The following is a 22,166-nucleotide window of genomic DNA, read 5'->3' on the forward strand; positions in this document are numbered from 1 at the left end:
GGAGGCTTCACCTCCTGATGCCTTTCTGTTTGTATTCTTGACATTTGTTACTCATCCATTAATTGCAAGTTTTTTCTGCCAAGGATTGTATCTCACTATGGGTTTGCACAGTGCCTACTATAACAATGCAGCTAGACACTAATGGAAGATAAACACATGATAAACTCGGAGGAACGAAGTAAAGGAAGAAGAGGAAATGTTCTTGTAACACAGAAGAGAGATGTAAGGAACATTTCCCCATATAATTAGAATTCTCACAAAATGAGGGTCAAGAAAACTAAGTTACTTACAGTTTAAACATTGTGGGAACTTTGATATTTGTGTATGCATTTTATATTTTGATCTATGTTCTTACTATCTGCTAAAGGGTTATCCTTCCTAAAGCACATTTGAGAGTAGACAAAGCTTGCATTTGGTTAAAATAAAAATTTTTAAAAAAGAAAAAAAAATCTGTAAAATCTGACATTCCTTTGAGTCTTCTGAGGACTTCTGGGCATGGTCTACTTCATGAGAAGTAGGATGAAACATGAAGACCAATGTTTGTAAATGGAAAATTCATCCTACTGGAAAATAAAAAAAAAAAAACAACCAAAAAAAAACCCCCACACCAAACAAAAAAGGTTGACATTTGCAACAGAGGTCAACAAGTTTCCAATATGCAAATATTCCAGATTACCTTTGTTGGGTAATGCATGAAGAAAGCGCACAGCACTCGTTATCTCATTCACACTTGAAAGGTTATAACCATAGCTATAAAGAACAACACCTTTTCCTCCTTGTCAAAAGGTTAGATTCATCAGGAGCTTACGGCTTTTTCCTTTCAAGGGTACTACTTGGTAAAGCAGAGTGGTGCTCCACTCTTTAGTATTCACATTTCATCAGGCAACCACTTTGTTCTAGAGGGGGAAAAAAAAATACAGAGGCACGACAGCTTTCCCCAATAAAAATTCTGAAAGCTCAGTTGCATGCTCAAAAAAAGGTGATGAAGAGAGCTCAACATTTTAAATAGTTTTTTTTACAATACAGACTCACTCTCACAAAGATATTCAAGAGATCAATTAGATCATGTTTGTTAAGTGGTTTGAGAACAGAAATGTTGACACAAAGGTTACTACTTTGAAAGTGGAACAGGTTTTGCATAAGTTCTGCATTATGGTTTGTACAAGGTATTGATATTTTTCCTATTTCCCAAAGAAATGATGATTTATTTTCAAAATTGGTCATACATTCATTCATACCATTTGCAATAATTTTCCTCTAAAAACTTCACTTGTTAATAGACACATTTTGCTCAAGTTACCTCATTTTGCTAACTCAACAGCAAACCTGCCCTGTTTCTTGTTTGCTAAAGGGATAAATGGTTTCTATATACCCATAATTTATGAGTTTAATCTACTTTATACATTGATTTTGTTTTATATCAGTGGGCATGTGGTAATGTTGAGACAGACTGTACTAGAGATTTACCACCTCCTAACTTTTATGTATTCCTCTGCTTTTTATTAAGAGTGTTATTTATGTCATTTGTTCAACACTTCATTTGTTGATCAATTCCAGGGCTTTGGGAACAAGAGCAGGTGAAAGAAAAACATAATTGAAAACTATGCAGAGCTCTGAAAGCTATCCAACACCATGTCAGCATGGGTACTGAACCAACTGACTTTTGGCAGGCAGTGCTTCAGTTTTGTTCCTTAGTTTTGAAACGCTGATGCAAATGGGTATGAATGCATGATACTCTGTACTATCCTCAGCGTCACTGCCTGATATATCCGCTCCACTTGCTATGTTACAGAAAATTAACTTTTCCTCCGCAAAGGATAGCACAGTGGCTCTGTCAGCTCAATGAACCTGAGAGATGAGACCGAGCAGCCCGTAACGTGTTCTTAAGCTTCACTATTTACTCTGTTTGGTCTACAGTATGGACTCCTTGTTCTGCCTAGGACAGATTCTGGTAATCCAATTAGCTTTGACGAACCTAATCTCAAATGCGTGAGGGCTCCACAATCTGGCTGAATAGAAACTATCACATTAACAGAGCCTTCAGCAAGCACCCAGAATAAAGCAAGCCATCAAAGAAAAATGATAGGTATACTCACATACTCCCACTTCTCCTAGACACCCTGACTGATTACATGCGACAGACTACTGTATGAAGAAGTTCTCACCAGCACCTTCGTTTGAGGTGCCACAGGATCAGACAACACCTCCTTACTGGTTTTAGTTGTGTACCAACAATGTAAAATATTTTCAGGGTAACATTATAGAAACTCTTAACAGCATAGCCCTCGCTCAGTATTAGTCAACAGACTAATAATTCAGGAAGAAACATGCTCCCCAACACTCACCTCTCAGATGGAGGTATCACCGCACATCTCCCAGGAGCTGCCTCAGTGCAGTCAGGGTGCTACAGGGACACTCCTTCCACTTCTCCCACAGGAGAAAGACAACACTCCAGACAAAGCTGTCCTGTAAACCAGATTCAGCCCACAAAGCCAGTGCTCATACTGCAGAACCTCTAAAAACATTCAAACCAGAAACCACAACCTCACTGCAACTTCGTAGGTGTTCCTCATAAATAAATAAACACACACAACACCAACATACACATTGTTCTGGAGACATCCTCCCGTTTCCCAATCTTTGTACAATTCAGTTTTGTTTAACGTTGCAACTCTGATGAAGGTATTCCAATTAAGCTAAAACTACTGCAATATCACAGACTTGCAGACAATACAACAGTTTTCCACCTTCTGAGCTGTGCTGGCACAACCTAACGCATCAGGAAATAGCTTTTAATCTGACAGAAAGATAATAATGAAAGATTGATAAACATAGATTATATTTTATTTCAACAGAAATCCCGATGTCAAAGAAGATAACTGTTGGAGGTTACTTCAGGGCGGTGCTTCATGACACAGCAGCTCTAGTGGAATTACCATTTTAAGGAATTCCTGCACCTACCACACTCCAAGGCCATGCAGTTCTGCCACCCTGTCCCCTGTGCTGAAATTATTTTTGGGAAGGCTATGGTTTGAATCAGATGAATAAACTGATCCAGGTTAGGAAAGAAAAAAAAAAAGGGGGGGGGGGGGAAGATAAAAGGCAGATCATAGTACCTTTAACATCTAACCTAGTCACTGTTCTGCTCACAGCAAAGTCAGATCACACCTTTGTTTGCACAGCTTCATGAGCTATGTGTGCACTGCAAGGGTGCGAACGCCATCAGCCATTACTGCCATGAACTTCCCATATCATGAAACTTCACAAGGGTCAGGAACAAAGCAGTGAACTGTGCTGACCTGAAACTCTCAGGATATAAGGAATTGTATTTTGCAGAGGTGACAGACTGAAATCATGGAAGGAAGCAAGAGGAGACCAAAGGAGTGGAATAATACTAGTGGAAGAAGAGAACTCTGAGCACCCCACACACCTCAGGATTAACCCTGAGGAACTCTTCAGAGCACCAAACTGACTCAGGCAAAGATGTGACCATGTACTAAATTTATCAAATTACATAATTTTTTAAACAGCAGGCATGGTTCTAAAACAAATTATCTGTGATAGATTTCAAAATTACCACTTATGTCCCAAGTGGTGAACTGTAAGCCAGCCTCCTGCAGAAATGGAAGGGTGCACTTAACTGACTGAGATGACAGCCTTGGTCCTCAAAGCTAAAAGTAGATGGATCGCGTTGGCTCCTTCCCAGGAAAGGGGAACAGAGAGGACAGTGTCCTGGAAATGTGCCAGAAGAGCTGCGGAGGGGGAAATCAACGATAGGGTTTGTCAAACTAATAGAATCGTCAGAGCGCTCAAACGATGGATGTCAGCCTTGGCAAAGGCAAATTAGTGCATATCCAGGAAGCAGGCTTTTCATAACACTTGTGTGGTTTTGTTTAGTTTGGTTTGTTTTAAATCATTTACTAAGGCAAGACAGAGCTTGTGAAGCTTTGCCAGCCAATACATATCCACACTGGTATGGAAACAGTGGTGGCAGGGAGGAAGGTGGGTCATAAAATGACCTCCCTTCATTTTTTGCCAGTAGCAAAACTAATTATGTCTTTAATTAGTTTACTAACTAGTTACTAACTAGCATCTCTAATAGTCCATATTCCAAATATCATCTGTGTTTTAAGAACTGAAAGTTCAGTGTGCCAGAGCATCCAAGCAAAGAGAAGGAAATGACATTGAGCACTCAGTCCCTCTATTTTGTGATCTTTTCTGTAATTTAAAACAAAACTATATGCAAGCTTTTTGTGCATCCTATAATTGCATCAGCCATCATTTAATTTTTGCATGTATGAGGGCTGGCAATGATGACTGTCCAAGCTTAAGTGTTAATAAAACTCCCTGTTGGAGGGTATTGAAAATCTTAATAAAATACTTGTGCATCTACACTGGGATTTTACACTGCCAGAAGAGGTATAAGAAGTGTGAAATTTACTGTCCTGTTCACATTAAAGGTTAGTTTCTCTACTAGATTTATGTAATGGGACCTCAGTGTGTACCAGTATCAAATGCATTACAGAAAGGAAAATGAAGACATGTAACCTATGGTGAAAATCATTATGTCAAAAAAAAAAATTCTTCACAGTTGATATATTTTGAAAAAAAGGTAAAATAATGAAACAACTAGATGACTACCTAATGCATTTAAACAAAGATGCTCAGCTTGAGAACCAACCCAGATAATCTCATTTTCCTCTAATTAATAGTATCTCTTTCGCTCCAAAAAAACCAAGCTAGTTCCATAGAACACACGAATATGGACTGAAAGTCTGACTTTTAATCAAACTGGAAAATAAAATCTATTATTTTCTGGCAAAGAAAATATCAAACTTTATCCATTTCACTTGATATGCTACAAAAAAAAAAAAAAAAAAAAAAAGAAAAAAAAAAAACAAAACCAAAACATCTTGCCAAAGCTAATCCCTCCTTGGCCAGGGGTGGGGGTTTTTTGCACCATAGTTTTTAGCACAGATGAGTTTGCTGAATGATTTTGCAGAGCACCTCAGGGAAGGCAGGGGAAGAAATAACAGTCTGATGAGTCCATGTCTCAAAACAGAGTAATAGAGTGCATGTCTCAAAATTGTTTATTTCTTTAAATTCTTAGTATATGCAAAGGGGAAAAAAGTCTAGCTAGTAGTTAATAACAGATTGTCTTTCCATCCCCCTGCTATTTAGGATTCACAGATTAGAGATGCTGCTAGACTACACTCAAGGGGAAAAAAAAAAAATCAGTACCCTTGTTTCCAGTCCTCTATATATATAAAGGAAGAGTATCAGGCTTACCTGCTGAAGGAGACGCAGATATCCCACAGTGACCTGGGTTTCAGAGGAAATTACAGCACTACAGAAGAACTGAAAGAGAGAACACTGTCACTGGAGAATAAACTCAGACTTTGAACTGAAGTGTAAACCACTTTCTTTCAGCTCTCCAAGATATGTAGCATAACCACACTGTTTTGCTGAGGCTGGGTTGCCTGTGGCATGCTCAAATGCTCCAGATAACTAGGGCTGCTTCCCAAACACCTTGCTAATGGCCATTCCTTCTACCCTTTCCAATCATGCAGGGCAGCGGTACCACCCATTTAGAGAGCCCACACTATTTTCAGAGAGTAGTCTTTTTATTGAACTTCCAACCAATTCTATGCGGTTGACTTAATAGTTGAGTTTTCTCTTTTAAAGCTGTTATGAATGGCAGATAGAAAAATTCTTTCCTATTTATTTCAAGAACTCTGAAGTATCCTGTACAACACTTACCCTTCAAGTTCTGCCATTTTTGTTGTGAACAAAGACACCAAATTTATCACGGTATATCCTACGTAATTTATATACAGCAGTAACAGACTTATATAGCCATATAAATTTATATACTTTTAATTATATTTTTTAAATGTATAGGTATAACCTTTGAATTTTTTACTTATATAAGATCATTTCATTATCGGGTGCATTTCCCCGTACAGTACCTGTTATAAGGGTTATTACTGATGGTTGGAAACATTTTACAACACTGACAGAAGGTATACTACCTTTACAGTAATTTCTTCTTAAAAAAATAGCCAAATTTAAGTTTCTGAACAAAGCTGAAAATAATAATAGAAGTCAAGGAAAATATCCACACAACATTTAGTCAGAAGACTAAGTACCAGAAAGTTCTGGTGAAGGAGTTGGGAAAATTGATGATTAGTTGGTGCTATGTTTCTCTGACAATTACTTCTAAAAAGGTTGACTAAAAAGTATGCCAAGAATCACCATAATGACTATGTATCCTGGTACTTATTTAGCAACTAGCTTAGTAGGGGTATTATACTGTCATAAATGTGGAGAGGTTTTAATACAATAATGAATCACTAAAATTGTTTAAAAAATGATCCAACGTCTAATGAAAATAGGTAGCATGAGTTCCATTCCAGAGAGAAAAATTGAGATTAAAGTGGCTTGTTCAAAGGCTAAAGAAGAGCTCATTAGCAAAATTAAAACAAACTCACGAATGTCTAATTCCAGATGCTATGCTCATATCACTGATATTTCTTAACAATGACAATATGCAAAACTTTTATGCATAACTATTAGCAGGTTTTACACTTTTAAAATCTGCTCGTTTATGGCAATCTGTGCATTGAAATTACTGTCTCTCAAGTCTTGCTTTTCAAAAACAGCATTTTCCATTCACTGCAATGGTATTTGACTCGGACCTTTAAAACTTTCAGAGTGATTTTATTATTATTGAAGTGAAATGAACCAAAGGAGAAAGAAATAATTACTGGGCAGAATGATATTTTGGGCTATCAGTCCAAAGATGAGTTGGAGTTTTACTGCCAAGTTGCATATAAAAAAAGAATATATGCACCAAAACATTGAAATGCAATCCCAAATGCTCAAATTTGTTTTAAATGCCTAGTGTGGTGTTTGTTAAAGTACACCCTATTCTATTTAGGAGGCATAAAAAAAAAAAAAGTGTGATGAATAAGCAGCTGTGTGCCACAGCAACAGCCATAGAAAACAAAGTTCTAAACGTATCACAAGAGAACCCAGCTTCTTGTCAGCGAAATGTAATCTTTTAATAATAGGCATATTTGAAGAATGCCATACCTTAAAATATTTCTTCTCCTTTTGTCTCCAGTCATCACTAATAATACAAACATATTAATAATCATGGAAAACACTGGTTTATTGCACCCTTTTTCTTTGAGAGAAATATGGTTTCTTTACCTAGTTTACTACAAGGTATTATAACTGTTTTTCCTCGCTGCACTACTAGTTGGTATTTTCAACGTCTGCTGAAGAAGGGACCTCTTACTGACAGCTACTGTTAGCAAGAAATCATTTTCAAAGAGTAGATAAGGATAACAGTAGCAAGATGTCAAATCAGATGGAAACAGCTTCTGGTATTTACTTCTACCCAAGTGCACAGAACTAGAGCATACAATCACTACAGTGACAGGCATGGATTATTTCTTTTTTTTTTTTTGATCAGAGGAACAATTCTTGGGTGAGAACAAATTTGGGTGCCTTTTTAACAGTAACAATTTATGTAAATGGAACAAAACTAACTCATATGATTCTTTTTTGCCCCTACACAAACACTTAAAATAGTTTGTATAGCAAATACATTTGATTGCTGCATTAATAACGGTAAAATAAAGAGGAAATTAACACCACAAACTATTCAATATGAACAACAAAATGAAATCTGATGTTTTTAAAAATAATAAAAACAAAGAGTGTATTTTTTGCAGTTCAGTATGCTGCATAGATGAGATTAAACAAGCCAAATTCTAAATTCAGCTTTAAGGAATCCTTCAATTTTATTTAGCAGATGGTATTAGCAAACTAAACAAACTAACTACATAAAATGACATTAAAACTCTAAATGAAACAAAAATGCAATTGCTGCTTTTTTGTGACTGTTCAGATGAGCACACAGCTACTCTGTAGATTGTTGTTCAACTAAGATGCTTCACAATCCAAACTTCATATTCGTATCCTGACATTCACACATGCATAAAGAAGCAGTCCTTACCAATCCTATGCTAAACTGATGATAAGGGGGAGGGAAAGAAAAAAAGAAGTACAGAAAAAAAAAGAAAGAAAGAAAGGTAATTATCCATGAAGTTCCAGGGAATAAAACTGATCAAGGCTGAACGCTATGCCAAAGATGCCATAAAAGCAAAGGAAGTTCTTGAAATCTTCTACAGGCCCAAATACAGCAGAATGAGGCAGGAAGATCTCACAACCCTGTTGCAAAGGAAAAAAAAAAAAGAGAAAAGTAGGACAGGGAAAAGGAACACTGTGGTCCAGAAAGGTATTTCACTATTAGAGCATCTTCTGAAAACATAAAGCAAAATTGAACAATTCACACTCATAAGAACTGGGAGTAAGAGGAAGAGTGGAAACATAGAAGGAAAGCAGCTTTCTATATTCGTATGGAACAACTTCTATACTCTTCTCTGTCAACACCATGTCTTGGTCTTATTGCTGCCCACTGAAAGCAACAGGGTAATTGATGTAAGAAGTAAGATGCTAAGAACAGGATTTTTAACTCAAAGTACGACTATAACAGGTAATACTAACTTTAAAACACAGATGACCTGAATGATTTTGCAAGAAAGAATTTATTTTTTACCCCAGTCTTTGTGTCAATCGCCTATCAGGAACATCTAAGCAATTTGACTCCAACAGTAGGGTTCATCTGAACCAAGAAACTCAACCCTCTCACCCCAACTTTGTCTTCACATAATACATATTAAGGATTCTGCCCTCCCCCCCGCCCCTGCAGAACTGATTCAGGAAAAGACTGAAGCACATTTTCAAGTCCCACTGACCTGCGCAAGACATGAATGTACGACATTTCATTAACAGTAATACACGATAGAACAAGGACAAACACCTGAGCACATGCAGAACTGGTTCTGCAGTCGAAAGTTGTGAGGTCAACTTAAGTCAGTGCCACGTGCGAGACAGGGCTTACCAGATCAGGTGTAGCACCACAATAATGTGGTAATACTGCTTTTGGAAGTTTTGGAAGCAGCCTAGTATCTGTTTCTTGCTGTATATTCCATTGCAAAAACAGTAGCCACACATATAAATTTAGCAAGACTTGAATGCATGGTTAAAGTTAAGCACTCACTTGGTGTAGCACGTCAACTATTTCCAGGAAGGATCTTCAAAGCTTACTTACAAATGTCACTGCAAGCACCAGGAGACTAAAATTTCATCAGCAAATATGACCAAGCAACTGCTACCTCTGCAGCAGTTTAACAGTCTAAGCCTCTCTCTCTGTTATTTTCTACTTCTTTAATCAGTGTCTCTAACAGTACAGCAAATACATCATAATGATCTTTGATGTTCAGACATGGACTGCAAGGAACAAAATGGCCTGGAGGAAAAAGATAATGCTTTTTGAAGCCTACTTCTGCTACTACAGAGAAAACTACAGATAACAAGGCATAATGAGAATTATTATTTTGTGTGTCATTGTAATTTTATATTTATAACATGAGGTAATCATCACCACAGAATGACTCTCATTCTAATTGAAAAAGACGTGACAGCTACCACCCATTTTAAACGTTTCTGTTTGTTTTTACATTTTGGGAGGCTTCCTTTGCTATAAAAGAACACTCAAATAATGTGAGCTGTTTTATATCAGTTGGGCTGCTCATTAAGTTTGGAGGCAGCACAGAGAAACACTTGCCCTGTTCCCTCCCTAGTGTCAAAACATGTATACAGCCACTTCAGGATCCATAAGCTACGTTAATCAATCTTGCCTATTTTCCCCTCAAGTGCTGACAAACTGTAACGAGGCAATGCTCAGATCACTTTAAAGATATTTAAAATACAAGTCATAATCAAAACAGCAGAAACAGCAGCTCAGTAACAGATGCAGCTAAGGCATCCCAAGTCCTCACCACGACTCCACCAGCCAAGGGCCGGCAGCCGCCTGGCACACAGTGAGGCAGCCAGGACAGCAGGCACCTGCATGGTGGCTCGGAGGAGGCATCACCACCTCCTACTCGCTTGACTCTTCCACGCTGTATTTTGGGGTTTCTTTGAGAGATGAGCCATGCATGGTGCTTCGGAGTATTTTTTCCACGTTGTCAGTGATGGACAAGAACAGTCTGGAGAAATGTAGATTGCAGAAAAGCTGTGGCTGCCTGTGGGGGTAGGGGCTTTCTCACCTGAGGCAGAACACTACTTCTCTGCACGGTCTGCAAGGCGCCCGTGACGGGCGAGGTGCTTATTGCCCATTTCTTCACTGAGGACTGAAGATGGAGAAGCCGCTGAACAAGTTTGCCTGAAAGTCCCACTGCAGCAGAGCAGATTATACTCTTACACGTACTACAACGCAGAGGACCTGATTATAAACCATCACCATGTGAGACAACTCCGTTTCCGAAGCAGTTCAGTCACATTAGTACACAAATGCACCTGTGCTAATAGCTTGCCTCTCAAATGACCTGATTAGTACAGCACGTCAGCTCAGTGTTGTCGCACAGCATCCAGCCACAGAGTGGCTTTCATCCTGCTAGGCCAGAATACAGATGGATCTGGAACAAAACACTCGGCTCCTTGCTTCAGCAAAGCTGGTCTTCACAGATTTCTACTTCTTTATCAGTTCCCGCATGGGGAGTTTTTGAAGAGATCCCTCTTTGCTCTTTAGCCTAGGACAGAAGAAGTTCTTGTTCAGAAGCTCTTTGCAGGAGAAGAGAGGAAAAGCAGAACCATTGGGGAAAATGATCCTGCTGCTCAAAAACAATCAGAAGTAAGAAAATACTCATGAGGAGAAATGGTTGTGAATTGAGGAAAACAGAGAAACAAGGACTGGCAGCCTCTTCTTAGTAGCCTAAAAGGAAGGAAACCACTTCTCCACTCTACTGTTTGAACAGTTCATTGTCTCACTGTCTGAATAGCCTATTTATCATTAGCATTCATAAAACAAAACAAAAAAAAAGGCAAACAAAAATAAATTGTTTTTCCTACATCAACCTCATTTAATTACTGAAGAGTAGTTTGAATTGTTGATCTCCTAATGCTTTGGTGGGATTGGCAGCCAGTCTAGTCCAGTCAGGCTTGCCTGACTGTACGAGAAAAAGAAAATAAAATTAGCGTAGTCAAAGCCAGGGATAATCTAGGAAGTATTCACAATAATGAATAGAGTTGGGTGACAGGTTGCTTTAGCTGGGAGTTTCTGATATCCAGTCTTGTTACAATGTGTGTGGGCTAATAAATAAATATTCACAGAAGTTTAACAGGATATTTCAAGGAGATTTACAGTCAGCTCAGTAATGTCTATATCACCACACTGACATGCTGTCTTTGCTTTTGCATATCTTATAAGAAACTTAATGCCAGCTTATATAGCAAGAAACCAGACAATCATATATACATAGGTCTGTGCATACTGAGATGTGTATGATGAAAATAGCCCATCCTGTCTCCTGGGAGCGTAAGTCTCCAGACAACATTGCAGCCAGTCTTACTATTGGACAAAACCTAGAATTTTTTATTTTTTTTTTAATGACAAAAACTGGCTCAAAGCAAGCAGGCAACTATTAATACAGTCTGGGATATCTGGGCATCTCCACCAAGGACAAAAATGGGACATATATTAACTATTTAATCAAGTGCACACGCACTCTTTTCTTTCCAAGGAATGCCAATGTTTTAAGGGAAGTTTTACATCGTCACGAAACTGGTAAGGCTCACAGCATCATATAATCACTCTGGTGTGCTGTCTCGCTGTTCTGTTACTTCCCTTCATTTCTTGCCCTCCTGCACTAGGTTGAAAAAAAAGTAAAAAGAATGGGATGTGCTTGTTCACAGTTAACAAAAAGTCCCTTACTGCAGCAACAAGTTTAATAATTTTACCTAGGGAGACAAAGTATGTGAAGAAGAGCTATAAATTCAGACTGACAATTGACAAGGTACTATAATGCTGCTTTGCAAGGCATCTTATCTGCCAAATCTACTTTTTCACTCCCTATCAGCTCATAGCAACAGCTGCATTTGCCTCTTACTATCACAGCTTTTTAGACCACGGCATGATCTAACTGTCTAACCAAGAAGCACACCTCTGTCAGCTGATGACTTGGCATCACATAATGGGCTTCTGTGCAGAGAACTGGGAAAACTCAAGTGCAGTATGTTAAAGCGCTGTCAAATTTTTCTTTCACAGACAGGCAAAGCAATCAAGTGGTCCCTTCTCACTTCTGATGAATTGTGAATAATGAAGGGATAGTCAATGCCTACATTGCACTCACAGGTGGTATTTTGACTGTTCTCGTATAAACTTGCTCGTGTGCCAAGAGCAGTACAGCCAGGCAGCATGGAGTTCAGGATCCCAGCTGGATCTGCTGTGTATGCTGAAACCACAGAGCCACAGCTAAACATTGTTACTGATCCCTAAACTAGCTGGTTTACTGCCTGTTTGGATGTGTTTACACTAGCTGTAGTCACATTTCATTATGGCATAGATACAACCTTTGAGAGCAGAAGCTGAGCAATGTTACAAATAGCTGACATTTACACATTAACAGGAAGGCATAAGTATTTGACAATAACTCTTTACAGTACTTGTATGCAGGAGGAACTACAGTCATTTCCTAGGCTGAATAATATGACTTCATTTCCTCATTTTTACTATGTAGTATTGACGTTATTTGCATCAGATGAAATAAAAACCCAGCACCTCCCTGATGCTGTCCTGTACTATTTTCTTATACTTCCTAGTCATAGAGAACAGAACATTTGGTGAACACACAAAAAACCTTCATTAGCATGATAGATACCAGACTCTAAATGGAAAATTACCAGGGTGAGGTCCGTAACACTAATTATGCATCTTTAATTCCAAAATACAGAACTAAGACCAATGAAAAAGAAAGTATCCTCTTACCTTAGGGTCTCATTTTCTCCATCTTAATGCCAAACCTGTAATACCTAATCAAAACACTTCTTCGCTTTTCCTCTTTTTTTTACTAATGTACATACTACTACAACTTAAAAGGACATTTCCTAAAGTATCCTCTTTAGATATAGTGCCAAACCCGTAATACCTAATCAAAACACTTCTTTGCTTTTCCTCATTTTTTACTAATGTACATACTACTACAACTTAAAAGGACATTTCCTAAAGTATCCTCTTTAGATATAGCTGAAAAAAAAAATCAGACAATTCAAAGGCAAAGACAGATAGGAATAAATAAAGCATTCACCATAAAGAGCAAATATTACCTTTAGCAGGGTTTACTTTTATCCCTGACCTATACAGCATCTCCTCATTCTGCCAGTCCCCATTCCTGACACCAGTCTTGAGTCCATAGAAAACAATTAATGCAGCAGTGGAACAAAAAACCAAGTTCTTCAGAAAGCGCTTTTGGGCTTTGACATAAAGGGCCCTGACACCTACTGTAACCAGCAGGCAGAAGCCCATACTAGGAACATACAGCACACGCTCTGCTATTACAAAGCCAACATAGAAAAATAGGTTTGTGGCAGGAACAAAGGGCACTATTAACAAAGACAGAGACAGAATGACAATGTTCTCAGTTGAAGGAAGCTGCAGTTTCTGCATTTCGTGCTTTTTTATACCATTCTCTTCTTTTGATGCAAAGCTTGACTTCACCTCCAGTGTCTTGTACTCCATCTCCAAGTGGCAGCTATGCCCATTAGCATTCTGCTTGCCATTCATTACAGTTTTCCCATTGCATTCTCTCTCATTGCTGGAGCCCTTCAAGCTAAAGTAGGCAAGGAGGAGGAGTCCAGCATAGAAGGCCACAGTGTGTAGATTCCTCCAGTCGCTGACTGTTTTCAGAAGAGGCACGGCATCCATAGACCAGTCAAAGCTGAGTGTATCTGGGCACAGCAACAGCCAGAGGTTCTTGGTTGGCAGGTAAAAGAAGGTCAGTGTACGCGTGAGAAAACTGTCTGAGTCAGCTGCTGGATTGTCAGAATTGGAAAAACTTGGGGGCTTGTTGCCCATCCAGTACAAGCGGACACCCAGCAATGCAGTTCCCCAAAAGGTCAGTAAACCAATGCTGAAGAAGAGGGTCAAATTCTTTCTCTGGGGGAAAAAAAAAAAAATTAAAAAAAAAATCATCAGCATAAATCAACACCAGGTATTTAATTCTGTAAATTATAAACAAAAGGAACCAAGAAATATCTGATACAACTTTTTTATCGTAAAGGAAACAAGCACTACAGATCTCGGTCTTTGACATCTGCAACACAAAATGTTGGGTATGCTGTTGACCATAGACTAAAAGAACAGGTTCTTTCATTTAAGCTGTATCAAGCCTGCACCAGAGCCAAGCCTTTAGAGATCTTAGGGCTGTCAGTCCTTGCTTAAGATTAAGTTGTATAACCCTTTAAAAACTCTTTATTTTTGAGGAATTTATGGGATCTTACAATGGTTCCTACATAACCTCTCAAATCTCTTCTTTGCTCCTGGCTGTGACCAAAACATCAGTTTGCCTTAACCACATCTAACGTTTAAAGAATTTTCCAGTTCCAGTTTTCCTAATGGAAGTCTCTCCTAAGGTGTTCCACCTGAGAACTAAATAAACTTTCCAAGAAGGTAAGAGAGGAAAACCCACACGGATTCCATGTTTAGGTCTTCCAGCTCCTACCTTAACTACAGTGATCATCTGGCATCTTCAGATGTGCCTACTACTGAAAGCCCCACTTCATTTTGCATCTCACAGCCAAACAAGATGTTGGTTTTTTCTTTAAGCGCACCATACTAAATAAGTGCTGTAAAACCTTTCACATCTTCATACCCACCTAAATAATACTATGTGAAGCATGCAGCTGCCTCCACCTACCCATGTCATCATGCTAGCAACTTGAAGAACCTCCACTTATTTATGGAATAACTCGACATTTGCCAGCTGGAACGGTCTGTTGGGTTCCCCCCCGCCGCATCCGAAAACACTTACTTATTCAAACACTTGCAGAAACACGCCACTTCTGTCTGAATGAGAATTTTCTCACCTATTACTAGGACTGATGAGCTTAAGTTCTGCTCTCAATTACATGGGCACCCTAAAGGAAAGCTGTTTTGGGTTACTCTCTCTTTGCAGAATAATCTGTAAAAGCTAAAATATGTGTATTTTTATATTTCAATTTCTCAGATGCCTTTTGTAAGAAAAGAAAAACTATTTGCCAAATAGTTCCAGATACAGTGTAAGCACTTTGATAATCTTTTCCCCCATTATTACAAAGAATTATTTGCCAATCATTTTTCATTTTATTAGGTCTGTTTTTTCCATCTCACACTACACATTCCTGGGATGGTTATTCAATATTTCCTGAGTTATTCAGAAGCAGGACCTCACATTGGAATGTTTTATCTTATTTCTTTCAAACAACTCATTTTTCTCCTTTGTGGGGGACTCTCCCCTTGATATCACGAAATACAGATGATTGAGTTGCTCCACTTTAGGTCAATTATCAACAGTTTTCTACCGTTGGGTTACTGATGTTCCAGCAACGAGATATGGTCTAGTCATTATAAGTTATCTGCTTATCTCATGAAGAAATTTATTCCTTTTGACATTTCTATAGAGTCTGGCCTTGTGTAGTTCAAAATATTTAATGGCAATTAGATTAATTAATTCAATTTTGAGGCAATATGGAAGAATTCAATGGAGGTATTAGTAGGGGACAAACAAATCTATAATGAGAATATTTACGTACTTGTATCAGAACCACCTAAAATATGCTGGCACTTTTTATACATGAAGTAAAGCCTGAGTCCACGTATCTCATTTGCGATATTAATTCCAGTTTGATTTATTAGCTTTTGCATATTTCTATATCCTGGAAAATCAACATTTTTTTTGCAATAAATCAATCAAAACCTACGTCTACACTTTATGATGAATATATTCCCTGGAAAGCCTACTGTAACAACTTAGTTTTATTTGTAAGCTGGATAATACTTTGCAACTCATCTCAGACACTGTTTCATCTCTGCTTGCCAAGACTGTTTAAATGCTTTTAATGTTATAAGGCTGTGTAAACTGGTTATCACCAAAACTCCCAACTAAGTTTATATTTGAAATAAAAAGATTATTCAGATTCCATGGATTTGCATGTAGACCCTCATAGTAAAACCTTATGTCCCTGGTTCAACTTGTCCTTTCATTCCCAACATATTTTGCTACATGAAAATTTTTCTGACCATCCCCCTTGGCTCAATTATTTTCAAACTCGTTTCCTTCAAACATGCGTATAAACAACTCTCAAATGTTAAATGTGACTTTTTTTGCTCTTTCTATACACACTTTTACAGTCTCTTAAGAGGAGGCTGCTTAGATAGAAAGAGGCTGGGAAGTGGAAGATGGTTGGTTTGTTTGTTCATTTTAATTAGAAATTGAAGGCAGGTCTTTTCTGGAAGGCTATATACTACTCAAAAGATGAAGATATCCCAAATACTAAGCAAGTGAAACTTGATTAACAGATGAGAAGTGAGTTTTCACAGATTGCTTTGACTGCTTTATTATTTTGTTAATACTTAACAACTGGAAGAAAATCTCCCTTTCCTAAAGATCTAACCAATGCACTTTTCAATTAAATGCTGGGAAAGTTCACATTACAAAGTTCTGTAACAAAACCATTCTAGAGCAGATAAGCCATTCCTTGTGGATAACAGGGAAACCTGCTAAAAACTTTCAGATCTTCTTCATACATCATAAAACAGTAACAACGAAAAGTTTGCCTCTTGCTCCTAGCCCTAAAAACGTAAACAATCTGTACCTCAGGGCTAATCCATCCTTACTGCTAGAGGAACTATTTGCAGCCTCCCTTTTCAGTTTAGATGTAAGATCTGTAAGGTCTGGACCCTCACATGTCCCGGTTCTACAAAGAACACATCTATATGCAGTACTGTGTTTCATGCTTTAACAAAACTTTTTTAAAAAAAAAAATTTTACACTACTGTCAAATGAAATATCTAAGCATTCACTTGTGGAGCTCAGAGATATCAGAGTAGGTGGTTTTCCATACCAGCATATCAATTTATTGTGCTGTGAAATACCAGTCAACTAAAGAAGGAGTTCTGGTGGATTCTTTAGCTTAATTAACTGACTACAGGATAGGAGTGCAAAAACCCTCTTGTTGCCTCAGACACAAACGGTTTGCATCCTTCCCCAGAAACTATTTGAGACATGGATCCTCTCAAAAGCCAACAGCTTTACATCTTTTTAAAATTAACTATACTTTAACTATGGTGACAGTTACCAATAACCTGTGTAACACTGACATGTCATGGTGAATTTTCAGATTTCAGAGGAGATCCTCTGGACTCAGTCCAAAACCAAGACTAAAACTATCCCTAACACTTAAACTTCTGTCACAAAAATTTAAAGTACGATGCCTTTTTTTTTTCTTTTTTTGTTTAAATCAGACATAGATAGCTCTGGCTCAGAAGGGGAATGACAAACTCATTCCCCTCTACGCCTCCCAACAACCATGACTTTTGCACAGCTTTTATCCCTCTGTACTAGTATAGACAGAGAAAATTAGAAAGGTTTAGCTCACGTTTTGGCTTTACTTTTTTCCAGGTTTTGTATAGCAAACTAAAGGGAAAAAAATAATCCTGGTTACAGCAATTAATTAAAATTAACTATAATCAGCTCCCCAGTAGACTTTCACCTGCAAAGAAAGTGCTTTCAAAGTGAGCTCTGCTCAGACAAGCACTTTCACTAGCAACTCCTCCTCTGAGCCTCCTGACAGCCTGTGCTCCTCTGACTGTGTACATTTAGTGTAGCCCAGCAGCAGGAAGAGATCCTCTGTAATGCCTGGCAGAAAGGATTTGGATTACTACACTCAAGAGTCCTAATCCAGCCCATCTGCCATATGTTTTGGCACCCCCATAAATCCTCTAACCTTTCATAAGTAGTCATTTTCATCTGGGGAAAAAAATGAGCACTGATTTAGATCAGATTTAACATCTCTCCAGCCTGCTAACAGTCAAGTACCACCACTGCAATTTTAGTGTTTGTGACTGCAGAAACCTTTTTCATCTCCCTACCAAAATCCATCTGCATGACCCACCCACATTGCACGTTTCCCTTGCATTAAATCCTAATTCCTCACTTCATTATACTGCTCTTAAATAAAGCACTGCAGCAGCTTTCTTGATTGGGCAGCCCCTGCCAAAGCTCAGTCATCACCTAAGCGGTATCCAAAGCATTTTCAAAAGACACTATTCTTTTAACCTCACCTTGTCCATTTCACAAAGCAGCATTAAATACAGCACATGGTCAAGACAGTCCAGATATCAAAATCACCAGGGCTAACCACACACTAAATGTTATTTTTAGAACTCAGGACATGCAGAGAAGTGGGTAAGTCACCCGGCATTACTCACAGAAGTTTCTTTTCCAACTTAGAGCTCCTTCAGACTATGTTGGCTTGAGAACTGGGACTTCCCGAAGTAGTAAAACACTGCCAAATCACTAGACTGACAGTATCTTGTTTCCACAGTAGGTAGAGACTCCTGGATCACAGCTCAGCTGAGTTTGAGCTGAACTAGAATTCAAAATGTAACCCCAGCAGGGACAAAGCTATTTGCCACAGCCCCTGCCAGGTCACAGTACTGAGCTGGAAGTGGCCTTTACCGCTCCCTCCCCACCTGCCCACTTTGCTCCTGCTCGCATGACCCACTAAATGAGGTTCACTCATTTCCACTGGTGATAGAGCAACAGCTGGCCTGAAGGTCTGGTTTTCTTCTAAGTTGGAACTCTGTCTATAGCTTATCCAATTACCCAATATTATCACCAACTGTACATATTTAATGACATTTACTTCTAGTGTTATGAACCCACACAATTCTTCCTCAACAAGGAAGTCAGTGCATTCATAAAACAGCTGACGATTATGTGTACATATTTTTATTGTAACTAGCAAGTAGCACAAGCTAAGCAGTCCTTATTGCTGTTGACTCGCCTTACTAAAATTTAAATTGAGTTGTAAATACTGGCACTTAAAATTGCCCAAAGTCTTCCTCTAAAATCTTTAATATGAATCTTTAAATTAAAAACACCTCTAACCTCTCAGCTGAAAAAATAGTTACAAGGACTACAGGGGAAAAGATAAATTGCATTAGGAGTAGAAACTGTAGCAATGACTGGAGGTAGTACAAGAGCAGAAGGCACTACATTAGTTTGATAAATCTGTATCATGATGAGTGCAACCGAGCAGGCTCTCTCTGAGGGTAAGTCTACACAGCCAAATGCAGCGTGACAATGGTGAGACCATGGATATCTACCCGGAGGTTAATCCATCTATGCAGCAAGAACTTAACACAGGAGGTTAGAAGCCCACTGGGACAAAAACACATCCCTGAACTGCCAGACGGCTCAGGAATGCTGTCCAATACCACCGTTACCACCGCACGGGTAGGCAGGTGGCCCAACAGTCATACCTGCATTTCATTTAACAAGCATGGCCTCATGCGAGAGGTTTTGCAGCGAGGGCAGGGTGCCGGACTTTCTGCACTAGCCAAAACACTGAGAGCTCACTGAACATGCAGGTATGTTAGAAGGCAGAACTAGAATTTGAAATGATCTTGAAAAAACAGAAATGTTCAGAAAAGGCAGGGGCAACTCCAACTGCTTAAAGCTACACAAGTATGAGATGTGGAACCAGTAGTCGGCTCATCTTCAGAGAAGCATCAGGGATTATCAGAGATCACAAGAAACTCTTTTAAACCACTGCTAAAAAGGTAAACACTGTACTGAGACTACAGATGAAACCACACCCTTCAAGACACATGAAGTAATCCTTCCACTCTTCTCAATACTAGTATATCCTAAAATTATCTGGTTCCCGCACAGAACTTTCAGAAATAAAATGAAGGAATTGGATAGAGCAACATGACAGAGCAATTCAGGTAAGTTCAAAGGGAACCAAGGGAAAACTCCAGCTGTGTCAAACAGCACCAGTTCCCTCTGCCACCTGGACTACAAGGGAGCAGGACAGTCTCATAGATGAGCACGGCAGCTGAGCCCCAAGGAGAAAGGAAGCTTTGCCGCAGCCCTACTGGGAATGCAAAGACTGTACCTGCTGTATAGCTGTGCTGTCCTCTCGAGTAATGAACACACCTGAAAAGGCGTACCCAAAGCTGAGGCCAACCATGTCACTTGTACCTTAATACACCGTATTAAGTAAATCTGACCTGACAATGCTTTGGAACTACTCATCCCGTGCGAAGTGTTGGCAACTTACTAAAGCACTGTTCATTTGAATGGATGGATAGGCATTTTTTCTTCTAAAGGAAGCTTGTTCTGCTCTTCTACACAACATAATACAAGCACGTTTAAGAAAAAAAAAAGCAAAGCATAAAATGGCTCTTAAAAGCACATAGTGCAATCCTACCTACAAACCTACTGCCAAAAATTATTATGGCACATTTCACATGTTTCCTACACTAACAAGACAGCAATACAGGAAAATCAAAGCCTAAGAGCTGGTTTAATGTGCAGCAGGAGAAAAACATACACCATAAGAGTGTAAATAGACACATATTTTTTTAACTGACTAATGCAAATAGAAACGGATTTTATGAGTAAAAATGTCATTTAAACCCAGATTAAACCTCTGGCAATGAGTAAGCAACTTTACTTCCTTCTACTGGATTGATAATCAATAATCAATTTCTGTACATGGGGTAAATAGCAAGTTGGCTCTACTTTTGACAGAACAACCGATCTAGGTGTAATAGAAACCCATCAGCTGGAAGCCCATCAAGCTACAAAAGTCAGTTTCTACAGTGGATAACCAGCAGCATCTTATGTGGTTTTTTGTTTTTCCCTTTGCCAACTGAAAAATTGAGGTGTTTTGTTTATTTGTAACTTTAAAATATAACAAAAGGACAAGCAGCAAAGTTAACTTGAAACTACACTCATAAAGAAAATATATTACAAATTTGAACACTTAATCGTGATCCTTCTAGTAAAGTAAAGCTTGAACACCTTCAATATTTTCAAAGAGAAACACAGATAATATTGAAAGTCCATGTGAAATACAGAAGCTGCTTATCAACTCAGAAGGTGCTGTATATTATCAAGAAAGATTCATTTAAGATCATACAAGTAACCACTTCTTTCCTTTGAAAAAAAGTAATATTTAAAGTTTGTTTTGGTGCAGATACTTTATTTTCAGATCTACTGGTTCAGCAAGATAGGGAAAAGAATTTGTTAAGTGACTCAGAACCTGTTTGTGTGACAAGCTGAATAAAGGGAATCACAAAGAACTGGAAAAACTCAAGGCAATGCATCAATGACTATCAGGCTCAGAAAGCCTTCAGAAAAGTGACTTACAGTGAGAACTACATACCTTTGAGACTCAAAGTCACTGTCAACAGCAGATGAAAGGTAATTCAAGGAGAATGCTAACAAATAGTAGGTCACCACCACTGATGGAAAGCTTGGTTTCCAAGTTTATTGACAGGAACTCCTCTCATACTCCTAGTCAAAACAAATAGTCTGAAGCACATCTACATGCCACCTTTGTCATCTAACCTAGTCTTGCCTCCCATGCAGTTAAACAGGTAGCCATGAAGCACTGGCAATAAAATGTTGGAGATACATGCTTGGATGTTTGGGATGTTTGAAGAATAACACATTGGAGAAGAAAACTTATAAAAGAAACTAAATTAACAACCTTTGTAAGACCTGACCAGTAAGTACTGCAATCTCAGAGAAGTAAGACAGGGAAAATTAACATTTTTAATAACAATTTCATTTGTTCCTCTTTTTCTTTAGATCATGTTAGTCTCTTAGAGAATCGGCTATGCTCAAAGACTAATTTGAAGAAGAGAGAGCACACTATGTCCTGTGTTAATTACTGGGGAAGTTTTTTTGTGTTCATTCCCTATTGAATACACTAAATAGAAATGGGAATGAATACCTATTAGAAAATGAATAGAACAAATTAAACTTTTTGCAGCAAATAGCACTGGCTAGCTACATAAGTAATCACTACCCAATGACAGCAGAGTGTTGCAAAGATATCACAGGCATAGAAATGCACAAATATAAGAATATTTAGCCAATAATAAAAACTGCAAACACTTCAATAGAAAATTTCCTCAAAATTACATTTGATAAAAATAATAGAATACCTTGAATAGGATGCCCTTTACCTTGTTTCCC

The 22,166-nt window shown here is 38.4% G+C and overlaps 1 protein-coding gene across 1 annotated transcript in view; it reads right to left on the reverse strand.

Annotated features, from left to right (window-relative positions):
* TMTC2 (transmembrane and tetratricopeptide repeat containing 2) overlaps positions 1-22,166 on the reverse strand; it is a 149,651-nt gene that overhangs the window by 90,818 nt on the left and 36,667 nt on the right. Inside the window, exon 5 of the mRNA XM_009697670.1 lies at positions 13,240-14,066. Within this exon, the coding sequence (XP_009695972.1) occupies positions 13,240-14,066 (827 nt within the window). The remainder of the gene's footprint in view (positions 1-13,239; positions 14,067-22,166) is intronic.

Source organism: Cariama cristata, unplaced genomic scaffold (assembly GCF_000690535.1).
Source record: "Cariama cristata isolate BGI_N322 unplaced genomic scaffold, ASM69053v1 scaffold3850, whole genome shotgun sequence".
Classification (NCBI taxonomy): Eukaryota; Metazoa; Chordata; class Aves; order Cariamiformes; family Cariamidae; genus Cariama; species Cariama cristata.